Consider the following 16593-nt stretch of genomic DNA (forward strand, 5'->3'; position numbering starts at 1 on the left):
CACACAGGTAGTAAGTATTAAGATTTGAACTCAGGTACTCCTGACTCCAGGGCTGGTGCTCTATCCACTGCTCCACCTAGCTGCCCCCTATATACTTCATTTTTGAACATGTAATGGTAGCCATCTCTAGAACAGGTGTGGGGAGAGGGGAAAATGGAAAAAAAAATTACATAACTTTAGTATATGTTTAAAAGCAATAACAAATTGTGCACAACAGATTTGCTATTTCATATATACTCATCTTTTAAAAATTACACTATGTTATGGAAATGCTTATTTCCTTTCATAAATTAAAAATAAAATTAAAAAAACCTATTTTCTCACAGATAGGCACTGCTAAATATTAATATCAATCCATGAGCATTTAATTTTAAATGAACATATTGCTTAGAAGTCATTTACAGAATTCTATTAAATTTTTCTCTTGATATTTTGTCTTTTAGCATGGCATTACATTGCAGATTAATCACTTCTAGTTGAAGGTTAAGTGGAAAATCCTCAATAGCAGCTAAATGGATTTAAAAGTATAGAAATTTCTTTTGCACCTATATTAAGGTCAGAAAAAATATTGCTGGAACTGTAGTTTGAGCTCAGAAAATAAATGCATTATAAATTTGTGCAGGAATAGAGATCTTGTTTTAACTTATGACAGCATGGAATATATATAAAAGATAACCCGACATTGTTTGAGATTCAAACATGAGTTGTCATTGAATTGACTTTACCAAAGCATAAAATTTACATATATAGACTATTTTGCCTTGAAATTTTAAGATTATTTCATTCATAAATTTTATCAAGGCTACAGCAAAAGCTCTCCCAATTTACATATGTGAACAATTTTGTAACAATCATTTAAAAAAGTTTTGGGGCTTCAAACTCTCTCCTCTCCCCTCCCCGTTCCTTGAGAAGGCAAGGAATTTTATGTTGATTATACATGTGAAATCATGCAAGACATACGTCCATAATGTTGCAAAAAACAACACAAGCATTTAAAAATCAAAATAAAGAGAGTATCAGCGTTTATCAGTTCTCTCTCTGGAGATGGATAGCATTTTTCGTTATGGGTCCTTTGGAATTGTGTGGAATCATTGTCTTGATTGAGTAGTTAAGTCTTTCATAGGGGCAGGTTAGCAGCACAGTGGATAGAGCACTGGCCCTGAAGTTGGGAGGACCTGAGTTCAAATCTCAATTCAGACACTTATTAGCTGTATGACCCTGGACAAGTCACTTAATCCCAACTGCCTTAAACATGGGGGCGGGGGTGGGGGGAGAAGAGGATCTCCAGTCATGCTGATACATGTCTTGCTACTGGATACAGATGGCTCTGGAGGAGACAGTGAGGTTGGTGACCCTACACAGCCCTCCCTCACTTAAATACAACTCAGTGCAAGCCATCACGTCATTCGGATGTTATTGTCATCTTTGAGAATGAAGGGCAAACAAGTCTTTCATCCTTACAATACTGCTGTTACTATGTAACACTCTCTGCAATAGAGTCTGAATGACAATTTAGCTCAAGAAAAGACCTCAGTGTCCAGTACCTTATCTTGCCAGGTGATCTTCAGAATCTTCCTAAAATAATTCAAATGGAAGCATTTCAGTTTCCTAGCATGGCTCTGGTAGACCGTGCAGGTTTCAAAGGCATACAAGAATGAGGTCAGTATAACAGCTCTGCAGACCTTCAGTAGACATTCAGTTTGGTAAGCAGTCTAATACATCTTCTCTCCCACACTTTCCTTTGGAATCTCCCTGGTATTTCATGCATCAACCGCATTATCTATGTGTAACTTCCTAGAAAGCATACTGCTAAGGTAAGTGAACTTATTCACAGACTTCAAAATTTCTCCATTTTCTATAACCAATGGTTCCATGGATGGATGGTGGCCACATTGTTCAAATGACAAATACACATTTGCCTAAAAGACTATTTTACAGAGAAGTCATGCAAGAAAGGCACTCACATCGTAGTCAAAAGAAACAATACAAGGAAACTCTCAAGGTCTCTCTGAAGAATTTTTAAATTGATTGCATGACCTGAAAGACTGGCAAAGAACCACCTTGATGTTCACATCAAAGAAAGCACTGTGTTTTACAAGTGAAGCATAATTGCAGTAGCACAAAAGAAATATGAGAAGGGGCAGCTAGGTGGCGCAGTGGATAGAGCACTGGCCCTGGATTCAGTTGGACCTGAGTTCAAACCCAGCCTCAGACACAACACTTACTAGCTGTGTGACTGTGGGCAAGTCACTTAACCCCAATTGCCTCACCAAAAAAAAAAAAGAAAGAAAGAAAGAAAGAAAAGAAATATGAGAGGCGCGGGCAGCTAGGTGGTACAGCGGATAAAGCACCAGCTTGGATTCAGGAGGACCAGAGTTCAAATCTAGCCTCAGACCCTTGACACTTACTAGCTGTGTGACCCTGGGCAAGTCACTTAACCCTCAGTGCCCCGCCCCCCCCCAACAAAAAGGGAAATGAGAGGCACAAATTTAGAGACATCTCCATTCCAAATGTAAATATGAACTATTTGTGCCTGATCTGTGGTAGAGCTCTCCATGCTCACATTAGTCTCATCAGCTACAGTGAGACACAGCATGGCTTGATTCCAACAGTGATGTAATTTTGGTCCCCTTTGAGAATGAAGGACAATAACCAACTAAAAACCAACTACTGTGGACAATATTCTCCTGGTTCTGCTCAATTCACTCTGTGGCATAAGTCCTACCAGGTTTTTCTGAAAGCAGTCTGCTCATCATTTCTTATACCACAATAGTATTCTATAATAATCATATAGTACAACTTGTTTAGCCATTCCATAACTGATGAGTATCCCCTCAATTTCTAATTCTTTGCCACTACAAAAAAGAGCTGCGGGGCAGCTAGATGGCGCAGTAGATAGAGCACCGGCCCTTGATTCAGGAGTACCTGAGTTCAAATCCGGCCTCAGACACTTAACACTTACTAGCTGTATGACCCTGGGCAAGTCACTTAACCCCAATTGCCTTACTTAAAAAAAAAAAAAAAAGAGCTGCTATAAATATTTTTGTACAAATAAGTCCTTTTCCCTTTTCTTTGATCTTTTTGGATACAAACCTAGTAGTGGCATTGCTGGGTCAAAGAGCATGCAGATTTATAACCCTTTAGACATAGTTCCAAATTGTATTCCAGAAATGGCTGGACCAGTTCACAACTCCCCCAATAATGCATCAGTGTCCCAATTTTCCTACATCCTCTCCAACATTTATGATTTTCCTTTTCTGTCATGTTAGTCAATATAATAGGTATGAGGTGGTATCTGAGAGTTGTTTTAATTTGCATTTTTCTAATCGGTAGTGATTTAAAATTATTTTTTCATGTGACTATTGAGAGCTTTGATTTCTTCTTCTGAAAACTGCCTGTTCATATCCCTTGACCATCAACTGGGGAATGTCTCTTATATTTATAAATTTGACTCAGTTCCCTATATATTTGAAAAATGAGGCCTTTATCAGAGAAATTTACAATAAAATCCCCCCACCCCAGCCAGTTTTGTTTTTCTTCTAATTTTGGCTGCATTAGTTTCATTTGTTCAAAACCTTTTAATTTCATGCAATCCATATTATCCATTTTATGTTATCCACATTCAGAGAAAGAACTATGGAATCTGAATGCAAATGGAGGCATACTCTTTTCACATTGTTTTTTGTTTTTCCCCTTTTGTTCTGATTTTTCTCTTACAACAAAACTAATGTGGAAATATGTTTAACATGATTGCTCTTTATAACCTATATCAGATTGCTTGTTGTCTTGGGGAGTGGGGAGGGGAGAAAAATTTGGAACTCAAAATCTTACAAAAATGAATGTTGAAAACTATCTTTACATGTAATTGGGAAAATACTATTAAGTGAAAAAAAATTATCCATTTTACATCCTGTGATGCTCTCTCTTGTTTAGTTATAAACTCTTCTTTTATCCATAAGTCTAACAGGCATATTTTTCCATGCCTATTTACCTATGACATCAGCCTTTATGTTTAAGTCATTTATCCATTTTGACCTTATCTTGGTATACAGTGTGAAATATTAGTCTATGCATTGTTTCTGTCAAAATGCTTTCCAGTTTCCCCAAGCAATTTTTGTCCAATGTTGAGTTCTTACCCCAAAAGCTTAGATCTTTGGGTTTATGAAACACTAGTTTATTATGGTCTTTTGCTACTGTGTATTGCGTACCTAATCTATTCCATGGTTCTACCACTCTATTTCTTAGCGAGTACCAGATTGTTTTAATTACTACTTTGTACTATAGTTTGAAATCTGGAACTGCTAGGCTGTCTTCTTTGTGATGGGCTTTAAATGCCTAACAGTTTGAATTTTACTCTAGATAAAAACGTTAAACAGAATAGAATCAAACACAGCTCCTTGGAGTACTGCACTAGAGACCTTCTAAGCTGATATCAAATCATGGTTGTCTACTTTTGGGTCTAACCAGTCAATAAACCATGAATATATTTCCATGTTTTCCATAAGAAAAATATGAGCAACTTTGTTAAATCCTGTTAAAAAAATATAGATAAACTACATTTATACAATGCTCTGGACCAGTGTGGTAGTCCTTACAAAAAAGAAAAATGAGTTAGTTTGTTATGATCTGTTCCTAATGTAGCCATGATCTTTATGATAATTTTCTTTACTTTAAGTTCTTTAACCATGCCTTTAATGACTACATTCTAGAATTTTAGCAAGATTCAAAATCAAGCTGACTAGTCTACAATCAGACTATTCTATTTCCAAATAGACAGTTGCCATTCTCTAGTCCTATACCTTTTCTTCTTCTCTGAGATTTTTCAAAGATCAACAATGACTCAGTAACCACATCTGCCAATTTATTCAGTACCAGGATGTAGTATATCTGGGCTTGGTAAAATGAATTTATCACAGTTAGTTAAAAAGCTGTTTTCCAATCCCTATTTGCCTTCGGTTATCAATTCCCTATATCCATCTTTCTCCTATTCTTTTCAGCCCAAATATTATTCTCCTTGGCAGAGGAATTAGAAGTAAAATAAGACTTGAACACCTCCCTCTTTTCTTTGATCATAGTCCCAACCACCCCAAGCAGTGCTCTTATCATTTCTCTGAACTTCAAGTTCCTCAACAAATCTTTTCTTTTTCTCTGTCTCTCTCTCTGCTGTCCTTAGCATTCTTTACCTCCTTCAGCTCATTCTAAGCTTTCGTACTACTGACACTGTTCTTACAAGACAAACCTGCACTATGCTTCTGAGTTCATCTCCCACTTATATTCCTTCCTTTGTATATCTTTTGAAAAATCTAAGTTGGTTAAGAAGTTTATTGTGAATACCCTGCCCTCTTTTTTATAAATCTTCCTCCAAAATCTTTTCTTGTTCCTTTTTATATCTTCAGAATTTCATTCTTGATATCTTAACATCTTCCTTTTGCTGACTTCCCTAGAAATATTTTAGGCCATGGAATACTACCCATTTCCCCCAGAATTCTTTAAATTTTGCTTTCCCCAAACATAAGGTACATATGAAACCATGTGCAACATACCTATTCTTTTCTACCACAAATTCTAGGAGAGAACAATTGCCTTCTTTGAGGTTCCCATCATTTCCACCTCTTTAGGTCCAGAGCAGCAATTTTGTTCATGAATTTTTCTAGCTTTGAGGAATGAAATCACTATTAAAGCAAGCCAGGAAACTGCGCTGCCTTAGGCAGAGAGGAAGAATGGTTCAACACATATCCAAATGGTCAAAATCCTGAAGATTTTGCTATCATGTCTCTGTGCCAGGCTTGTGAATTATTTCTCACATTATACTTCCATGACAATATAGTTTCTATTTCTGTCTCTATTATCTTTACCTAAATGTTTTCCTCTCCTCTGGATTTCCTCACACTAGTATATGTTGTAGTATGTTGCTCTATCCCTCCCCGCTGATTAATCTTTTCTGCTCCTGTAGAATAATGTGGGTCTCATTTCACATGATATGTATGAAGTCAAACTGGCCTCCTTGTGTGAGGAATTCTAATTTACCTAATTTTTTTGCCCATAATTTGTGTATGAGTTTTACTGCAGGGTCCTTCTTTGGATGTTTTCTTCTGTTAAGTTGTAGGCTATTTTTGTCACACTGTATATACTCCCTATGGTCAGTCAGTCAACAAACATTTCTTTAGTATATTCCATGTGCCAGGCACTGTGCTAAGCACTGGGGATACAAAAAAAGCTGAAACACAGTCTTGATCCTCAAGGACATCATCTTTTAATAGGCGAGACAACATGAAAACAACTATACAAATAAAATATATACAGAATATAGGAGATGATCCCCAGAGGGAAGGCATTAGCAGTAAGGGGATTAGAAGAGCCTTCCTGGGAAGCCAGGTAGAGCAGGAAGGAGAAATGAGGAGGCGGAGAATTGCAGGCAGAGGGAGAGCCAATGAAAATGCATCTTATTTGAGGAACGGTGTGGAGGCCTGGATCACAAAGTAAATGAGGAAGAGTACTGGAAAGGGAAGAAGTACTAGAAAGGAGGCCAAGTCATAAAGGGCTTTGAATGCCACAAAGAGGATTTTCTATTTGGTAGGGAAACACTGATGTTTATTGTATAGGAAGACAAGTCAGACCTAATAAAGTTTAGGAAGAGCAATCTGAAAGATGAGCGGATGACAGACTGGAGCGGGGAGAGATCTGAGCAGGGACACCAACCAGAAAGCTATTACAACAATTCAGGTGTAAGGTAATGAGATCCTGTACCATGGTGCTAGTATTGTCAGAGGAAAAAAGGGGAAATACACAAGAGATGGTATGAAACTAAAAATGACAAGACTTAGCAACATACGGGATATGGGGAGTAAAAGAATGTGAAGAGCTGAGGATTATACCTATGTTCTGAGCGTGGATACCTGGATAGTACTAGGAAAATTAGGAAGCGGGTAGGGCTTGAAGGGAAAGAAAATTAGTTGAATTCAAAAAATATGTTGAATTCAAGCTGGCTGTGGCACATCTAGTTTAAGATGTCCAGTAGGCATTTAGGAGATGCATGACTTGATGGAGGTCATGAGAGATATTAGGGCTGGGTAAGTAGATCTGGGAATCATCAGCATAGAGATGATAACTGAATCCATGGGAGTTAATAAGATCAGCAAGGGAAACCGCATAGAGGGGAAAAAAGAAAAGGGCCCAGGACAGACCCTTATGCGACACCCACAGTTAGTGAGCAACTGAAAGGAGAAGAACCAGGAGAGAGTCAATCCTGTAGTGAGTGTGTATGTGTGTATATATGCGGTTTTTCCCTCTCCCTTTCTAGTTTAAAGCCATTTTGATTAGATTTTCAAGATTCCATAAAAATAATTTTATCATTCTTTAATTTTTTTTCCCTTCTCTTCCAAGTGTCAATGTCAAACTAACTTTTATTCTTTCTTTTCCCTGTGGAATAAGCTGACTCTCAGAGAGGTGACAATATTAAAAAGAATCATTCTGCCTAAAAGAATCCTGCTTAAATACTGTCCATTTTCTATGTAAAAGCATAATTATTCCTACCTTGTGTAAACAAACAGGGTTCCTTCTACATCAGTCTTCTCCTGAAAAAAACATACAACAAAAATAAATATATTCTCTCCATTTAAGCAGAGTCATGTATTTAGAGACCATAATCTTATTATGAAATAGAATAAGCAGACCTGACATCCAGTATGAAGATTAATCAACTAATATGTATTTATTAAGCACGCCCGATATGCAGGTACTTACTAAGAGTTGGCAATACAAAACCAAAAAGAAATAGTCTCTGCTCTCGAGGAGCTTGCAATCTAGCCAGGAAAAAAAAAAAGCATCTATATATCTATAGGTATATACAAAATAGGTATAAGGTATAGCTGGGGAAGGGGAGTCAAGAAAGGCTTCTTGCCAAAAGTAGAAAGGTAGACTGGGTCCAGGTTGTGAAAGGCTTCAAAAGTCAAGAAAAAGTTTGTAATTGATCCTGAAGGTGGTAGGGAGTCACTAGAGTTTGAATGGGGGTGGGGGGGGGGTGACATGGGCAGAATGGTATTTTAGGAAAATTAACTTTGACATCTGAGTAGAAAATGGATTGGAGTAGGGAGCTACTTGAGACAATTAGGAGTCTACTATAATAATCTAAATGAGAGTTAATAAGATCTTGAACCAGGGTGGTGGCTATGAGAGTAGAGAGAAGGAGGCTGATGATGTTGTGAATGTACAAATAAGATTTAGGGACTAATTGGAGATCGCAGGTGAGTGAGAGCAAGAAATCAAGGATGATAAATCTAAAATGGATCAAATATTAGTAATAGAAACACAGGGACAATTACTCTTAGAAAGCATAGAAAAGCATATCTCCTGCCATAATCATGTACTACAGATTAATAAGCTAGAGTCAGCTATTTTGCTTTTACCAATCAAATAAATTGTCATTAGCTCTCTTTACCAAATACAGAAATAATAATTCAACTCTGGCTAAAACAACAGAAAATAACTAATTCTGTTCCAGGGATTCATTAGAAAAAAGAGATTAAAAAATGCACTGCCCCTTCTCTCCTCTACACTGAGTATTTATACTGCTGTATTTCTTTTGCTGTCCACCTATTTCCTATGTACATTTTTCTATTGCCAAATCCTGTCACCTGGGAGAATTGATAACCTTCTGGTGCCTCTACTTGACTTTTTGAAAGAATGTGAAAACTTCCAAAAAATTTAAACATCTACATTATGTTTGGAATATTTACTTATTATGTTTGGAATATTTACTGATTCAATGATAAATTCTAAGCCAAGGAGCCTTTAAAATAAAATTTCACACAAATAATCACCAAGCTAAAACTCTATTTTAGAAGTATGGCTGAAAATGGGTATTTTGGCTAAACTCAATCCTGGTCACTTCCCCAAAGACTGCAAATCCTAAATTCAAAATAGGATATTAAAACTTTAAATTAACCAGAAAACCATGATAGAATTAATGAAGTTATCGCCAAAGGCCATAATGATATGTTTTAAAGAAAAAACAACAACCTTCTGCTGTGATTAATACAAGGGTGCTATAAAATCATAAGAATAAGGTACTTGCTTGAATAACTAGAAATCAAATAGCTAAAATTTGGAATTTAAGAGCAATTTAACTTTTAAAAGCATTTAAGCAACTTAATTTTGTTTTTGTTGGGACAATGGGGGTTAAGTGACTTGCCCAGGGTCACACAGTAAGTGTCAAGTGTCTGAGGCTGGATTTGAACTCAGGTACTCCTGAATCCAGGGCCGGTGCTTTACCACTGTGCCATCTAGCTGCCCCAGCAATTTAATTTTAATACTCTATTATAATAAACTAATAAAATCCAATTGATTCATTTCTAATTAAGTTGTTCCCCAATTTCTTTCATTTCATGCATGCTTGTAAACTTGCAGAAAAATCATCATCACATTCTTCACATATTTTCTATCCAAACTTTTGCATATACACTTTCCTCCAATTACATAATTGCATGTCATATGAATACACATAAGCCACTTTTCCTCCTCTCTTCACAACCATCACAATCTCTACTCTAGAGATAAAGGTCATGCACAATAGGAATGATAAAGATCAAGACTATCAAGATGCCTTTCAGGGCCGCAAAATGTCTATTATTATTATTATTATATTGGCTGAGAAATAGCCAATTAACTTAAAGGTTATCATACAGTTAATCCATAGGTCTTTTCTTGTGAAATTTTTAGCATTTCAAGTTCCTAAGAAGCTACCGGAGACATTTTTTTTCAAAATGTCACTCCTCCTTGTTCCCCGCCTTCCCCCACCCCAAATAAAATAACCCCATGATATGTTATCACTAACATTATCATTTGGAACTTGGCTATTCTGTACTTTCAGGAAGGACTACACTCTTTAAAGGGAAAGCTGTATTAATGGTAATAATAAAGCCATTAAAAAGTTTTATGTTGCATTTGAAAGGTTTCTTTTAGCACTGTTTCAATATTTCTCTTCAGTCATTTTCATCCAATTCTCAATTCTCAATTCTAAGCAAATGCAGATATTCTAGGGAGCTTGAAAACAGAAGGCAGTATTTCTCAAATTGTGCATATACATTACCAAACACTTCTAATTTATTCTTTTTTGTGTGCGTGTGAGGCAGTTGGGGTTAAGTGACTTGCCCAGGGTCACACAGCTAGTAAGTGTTAGTGTCTGAGGCCGGATTTGAACTCAGGTACTCCTGACTCCAGGGCCGGTGCTCTAGCCACTGCGCCACCTAGCTGCCCCTAATTTATTCTTAATATTTATTGCATGAGTATAAAGTACATTGTTGGGGCAGCTAGGTGGCGCAGTGGATAGAGCACCGGCCTTGGATTCAGGAGTACCTGAGTTCAAATCCGACCTCAGACACTTAACACTTACTAGCTGTGTGATCCTGGGCAAGTCACTTAACCCCAATTGCCTCACTAAAAAAAAAAAAAGATTATAAAGTACATTGTTGCATGTTTGGGAAAAAGTTTCTTCAACCTTAAGATGTTTGGTTATTGTTGCAGAATATGCAATTTGGCAATGAAGAACTTTATAAATACTAAACATTCAGTTAGTCATTCTTTTCATGTTGTAAGCATAGTGTAAAGAATTGTTATTTGAGGTTTTTATGCCCCGGGCACACACTTGGTCCTGGGGCTCTGCAAACCACAGGGTGCTTCACCCACTGGTTGTAGCCATTGCCATGGCGCTGGCACCTCACATCATCACCACTCACAGATGCCTACATGGGCCTGGCAAAATTATAATGATTGGAAGCCTAGTGAGGGCAGTCATGTGACTGTCAGAGCAGTCATCCCATTGGCTGGGGCTGTGTGGGGTTTTTCTGGGATTGGGGGAGGAGAATTGGGCATTCTAGCAGAATGCTGGAACAACAGTTCTGCTGCGAATTTTCAGCTGATTCCTGGGCGGTGGTATCTTTTCAGGTTGTATAATTCCCCTTTCCCCATTTTATTTCCGTTCCCTTGATCCTACTGATCCTGTTTGTGTTTTTTGTTTTTTAAGTTAGTTCTTGTTAAAATAAATCCTGTTCTGTTTTGAGGGAGGCTGCCAGTCTCCTTCCTTGCCCCAATATTGCAGCGGGACGCTTAGCTAACACTCCCCAATTAAAAACTGGTCCCCACAATAGGTATAGGGGTGAAGAATTCAGTCTTAAACTTGATTTACTATGTCATTTTGGATAAGACATTCCAATGGTTGTGCTCTTTCCTTAACTGTCAACTGGGGGTCATATAAGGCTAGCTTTATTTCACTATTGTGTTTTGGAAATAAGATTATATTTGTAAGGAAGTTTTTTTTTTTTAAAGCTCTGAGCCCTCAAGCTTAAAAAAAATTAAAGAAGAGAAATATCAGTTTTAATCTCTTTGGGAAAATTCATGGTTGTTAAGAAATTTCCTAAAAGTAAGCTAATTGTATAAATACATAAACTCAGGGCATTAAGATAGCATTTAGTAAGTTCCACTTAAGTAAATACTTTCCAAAGCTTGGCACAGTGCCTGCAACATTTGTTGTTCAGTAGGTTTTTTTCAGTACTGTCAGGCTCTTTGTTGACCCCATTTGAGATTTTCTTGGCAAAGATACTGGAGTGGTTAGACACTTCCTTCCCCAGTTCATTTTACAGATGAGGAAACTGAGGCAAACAGGGTGAAGTGACTTGTCCAGGGTCACACTGCTAGAAAGGGTCTGAGGCTAAAATTGACCTCAGGAAGCTGAATCTTCCTGACTCAGGCCTATCACTCTATCTACTAAGCCACCTAGCTGCCCCCCATGCCTAGAGCAAAGAAACACTTACTAAATGTTTATTACTGATTATTGATTAAAATTATCTGATTGCGTCCCAATGTCTCTTCAGTCCCCCTACAGATACCTACTACTATTCAATCACGAAGTCACTGGGCTAAAAATAGTTATTTATATCCGTTATGTAGCTAAGGGGTCTAAAGCAAGTAGGGAAGACTAGATAGCTAATAGAATTAAGATTAGAATGAGACCCTGTAAAATTCCACATCAGAACTACAGCTCCCAGGCCAAAAATATTTTTCTCAGCTCCGATATCTACCTTTTAGATATCTTATCACAGAAGAGCCAAAGCAAGGAAACCAGGATTTTTTTTTTACTTTTCTTTCACTTTTTATGAATAAAATTTTTAAAGCTGCTGTAATCATTCAACAAGCATTTATTAAATGCTTCCTACATGTACTGCAATATTAAGGGTTAAAAACTAATTAAAGAATCAGGAAATGCAAAAGTTAGGGTTCTTCTGGCAACATTTTCTTTCTCATGTTGTTATTCTGCATTATAAATATAACTGAGAATTTAACTGGCTTGATATATAGAAAGTGTGAGTAATACAAAACTGTTTCAGTAGCAAAGGTGGGTGATTTGCCAAGTTGGATTGAGCTGATTATTTTATTACTACATGCCTGTTTTTTTCCCCTCTATAGAGAGGGGAAAATAACTAATTTACATCACTCAGACCTTTAGAGATCTGAAGATGCAACATGTTTAAAGTACTGTGGGATACTTAGATAAAATGTCCTTTGGAAATGCAAATAGCTGTTCTATTCAGGTTCAAAGGACATAAATCTGCATACTTTTCAGAAGGCAAAATCTTCCTTTAGTGAACTTCCTGGCAAGGGGAAATATTTTGTTTAAAACAGGATTCTATACCATCTAGGAATAATATACCATCATTTCAATGGGTAAATCTGATTTCATGTTAAAATATGGCATCTAATTTTTTTAAATTGAACTTTATTATAAAGGCCAAATTGTGTTAAAATACCAAGAAATTCAAAATACAAATAATAAACTACAGAATAAAATGTTATGTTGTTTTGCAAACTATTAGGACTTATCAGACATCAAGACTGAAATACCTAAGACTTCACACAACTTCAATTTATGTCAATGGTCAGTGCAGACTCAAATGATGAGACACAGGGATTAAATTATTCCTCTGAGCAATAGGGCTAGTCCTAACAGAAAATTATCAGAACTGGGAAAAAAACAAACAAATAAGCAAACAGCATGTTATACCATTCAATGCTGCATAGATATTTGTATGATGCAGGCTTCCTTGGCAGATTTTGCCCTAAATATCCTATTGCAGTCATGACATTATCTTTTTTTAAAGTGAGGGAAATGGGGGTTAAGTGACTTGGTCATACAGCTAGTAAGTGTTAAGTGTCTGAGGCCACATTTGAACTCAGGTACTCCTGACTCCAGGGCCAATGCTCTATCCACTGCACCACCTAGCTGCCCCCCATGACATTATCTTTTAAGGGGGTTAGTGGGAAATTCCATGTTTTTAACAATGCCCAAGCATTCATTTCCTTCTCAAGCAGAAAAATTCTTTGCTCAGCCTTCCTACCCAATCCCTACTTCTATGCTAGTTTGGTTACGTCAGTTCTCATTTATTCTGATTATAGCAGTAACTGGCCCTCTGGTCATCCGCACATTTTCCTGAAAACTTCATCTCTCAAATATTTTCTCCATAGTTTCCCTAGCTTCATACTCAAAAGATTCAAAGGTTCCACAATGGCAAAAGTTGGTGACAGTAGTGGCAACTGTTATGAACTCCCATTGATCATATGCACAGATCATTTTACAGCTAAATTATTTTTTCTTTTTGTTGCAAGAGTTTTGAATACTTTAAGAGAATGGCCATTTCCTATATGAATTATGTATTACCTGAAGGCAATTTGTTAAAAAAGCAGAAAAGCACAACTCTATGTTTCAACAAATGACACTTTAGTTATCTCATTCTATTTCCCAACTGTCAGGAAATTTGTATCCATTCAAGGAATACTTGGCACCCAAATTATTCAGTTCCAAAATGAAAATAAACAACTTGTCTCATTTAGACTAACTACCCCAGCATTAACCCATCCTCCACTTCAAATATCCAACTTTCTCCCCCTCTATATCTTATAAATCTTATACTCTTTTTTCCTATCTTCATTCTTCTACCTAGAAATACCTGTGGCATAATTGAAGAGCACTGACCTTAGTCAGAAGACAGCAACTACTGTATTAGACAAAGGTAGATTATATGCTGAAGGACAGGGGTAAAAAAATTTCACAGAACCTCAGAATCAGAAGGGACATTAGATGCTACCTAGTCCTTAACCATAACTAGAAAAAAAAATCTCCCCTACATCATATCTACCAAATGCTCATTCAGCCTTTATATAAAGACATCAAATCATGGGGAATCAACTCCTTTCCCTTATCTACACAGAATCCCACTGTAATTTTGCACAGTTCTCTAGTTACACCTCCTCCATCTTAAATTCTGAGGTTGTTTTTTGTAATCGAAATGCAAAACTTCACATTTATCCATATTAAATTTCATCTTATTAAATTCAGTCTTATGCTCTAGATCATCCAGTTCTTTTTGACTCCTGACCCTCATCCCGTGTTTAATTTCCAGTTTTGTCATCTGAAAATTTGTTAAGTGTGTCACCTATGCCTTTGTTAAGTCAGTGATAAACAATTTAAAGCACAGAACCAAGGACAGATCCCTGAAGCACTTCACTAAAGACTTTTTTCCCCCAAGTTGACATCAAAACATTAGGTCACGCCTAGACCGAATTTCTTCACCTTTTCCATAACAGCATGAGATATTGTGTGAAACACTTTACTAAATTTAAATAACCACACATCTACAAGAATTCACCTTATCAACCAGTCTAGTAACCCAGTAAAAAAATTAACAAATGCAAGAAATATTTATTGAATACCTACTGTACACTTTAAAGTCCTTTCTGACTCAGCCATGTACCCCCCAGTTTATAATGCTCAGACTTGGCTTCATGTATAAAAATAGATGATAATAATACTTGTCCTACCTACTTCATCTGATCGTTATTTGTCCCCAATTTATGGCTTGCCCAGGACCACACAGCTAGTAACTGTTCTTGTCGGAATCTGAAGCCAGAAATTGCTGACTTCAAGCCCTCTACCAGGCGCTTTTCACTCCTTTCCACCTGTCAGCTTCCTCGCCGGCATCGTTAGTTTCACAGCATCAAACTTTCAGAAAGTTTGATTTCTCCTGACCCCGGAAATAAAGACACGGTCCCAAGACCAGACTTCTACCCCAAATTTATCCTTCTCCTACTTGTACTATAAACTCTTTAGGGCTAGGATCCCGTCCAGTTCGTCTTTTTATACCCAAAGGAGCCTATGTAACTCAATAAATAATTTAGAAGTTAATTTTTTTTAATCCCCCTACCTCGCAGGGAGTTTTCGCTCTGCCTGAGGCTACTATACCGGCTTTCCAGCAATCGAACCCTTTTTAGGGGTTTCAGGCTGGGGTCCCCGTGCTAGGAGTGCTGGGTCCGCGCCCCCTCGGTTGGGAGGACCGCCCCTCCCCCCACCTGACACATCCGCCTTTCCCCCGCCTCCCCCCCGCCCCGGGGGGTCCAGGTGTCCGGCTAGCTCCCTCCTCTCCGCCGCGTCCCCGCCGGCCTCGGGCCTCTTTCTCTCTAGTCTCAGCGGGGATCCCGGCCCAGTTCAGGCCGCGCAAGCACAGCCCCTCCCCCAGCCCGAGTCGGCCTCAGCCGCCCCGTCGAGGCTTCACGCACCCACTCGTTGGCCCGATGGCCGAAAGTGTACAGGGCCACCTGGCTGGCCACGTCCACTATGCGGTTGATATAGGGGTCGTGGCGCTGCAGGGCCGCCAAACTGATGTCCCGTCCCTTGCCCACTAGGCCACCAGCAGCTACCGCCGCCATCTTCCCTCCCTCCCGGACATCAACACGGTGGACCGGACAGACACGGCCAATCGAGCGCCGAGAAGCGCGAACTTCCCCGCATCTAAAAAGAGAGAGAGGAAACCAGGCCCTCAATACACGGCTCCAGGGCAGGCGAAGCGAGGCCGGGGTCCTTCCCTCTCCTCAAGGATTCCCGCGGCAGGCATCGCTAATCGACACCGGCTTATTTTCCTCTGGGGATTTTGTATCCACGGGCAACAACAGGTCTAGACTCGGCTACATCATTCATCTATCCTTTAGGCTGACGGTTCAGCTCCGCGTTCAGCGTTGCTTCCTTCTTTCACGTTTAAAAGGCCTTTGCCCGGAGCTAGTTGGGACGCCCGTAATGAAGCCTCTTGTGACTATTTCAACTCATTTATTAGTGGCGACATAGAGAAAAGTGATTGTGAGTTCCGTATTTGTTACCAAATATATAACCTTCCCATGCATCATTGCGAAATCAAAACAGTATTGTTCCCATCTTTCATTAGCCTTTTTCATTAGTCTCCAATCAAAGTAGACAGCTGGGTTCCTTGGACCTACTCCTCTCCCCAACTAAATTTTCAAACAGCAAACAGTTGCTGTTCCCCAGCTCAGAAGTGAATTCATTTGCACCAACACTTGGTACTTTCATGTCCCTTGTGGACTCCACCCTTACCTCTGTCTTCAAAGTATTTTTATCTGCCTTCAAGCCTCATCTCAGTAGCCATCTTCCCAATGAAGTCATTATTCCTTTGGTACCTTGATGTTCTTCCTTAACTTTCCCTAAAACACTCGGGATAGGCTGAGGGAACTCTTGAGTTCTATTCTTTGAAGATGCTT

The 16593-nt window shown here is 38.5% G+C and overlaps 1 protein-coding gene across 3 annotated transcripts in view; it reads right to left on the reverse strand.

Annotated features, from left to right (window-relative positions):
- The window catches only part of DCP1B (decapping mRNA 1B), a 75470-nt gene extending 59349 nt beyond the window's left edge, over window positions 1–16121 (reverse strand). The window contains exons 1-2 of one of the 3 annotated variants that reach the window (XR_006353222.1): window positions 15604–16121; window positions 7534–7574 (exon numbers count right to left, since the gene is read on the reverse strand). Coding sequence is in view for 1 of the 3 variants with exons in the window: in XM_043965954.1 (XP_043821889.1) it covers window positions 7534–7574; window positions 15604–15753 (191 nt within the window). In the remaining 2 variants the exon portion in view is untranslated. The remainder of the gene's footprint in view (window positions 1–7533; window positions 7575–15603) is intronic. The other 2 variants (XM_043965954.1, XM_043965955.1) reach the window with 2 other exon arrangements.
- Between the last annotated feature and the right edge of the window lie 472 nt (window positions 16122–16593).

Source organism: Dromiciops gliroides, chromosome 5, assembly GCF_019393635.1.
Source record: "Dromiciops gliroides isolate mDroGli1 chromosome 5, mDroGli1.pri, whole genome shotgun sequence".
In the NCBI taxonomy this organism is placed as follows: domain Eukaryota; kingdom Metazoa; phylum Chordata; class Mammalia; order Microbiotheria; family Microbiotheriidae; genus Dromiciops; species Dromiciops gliroides.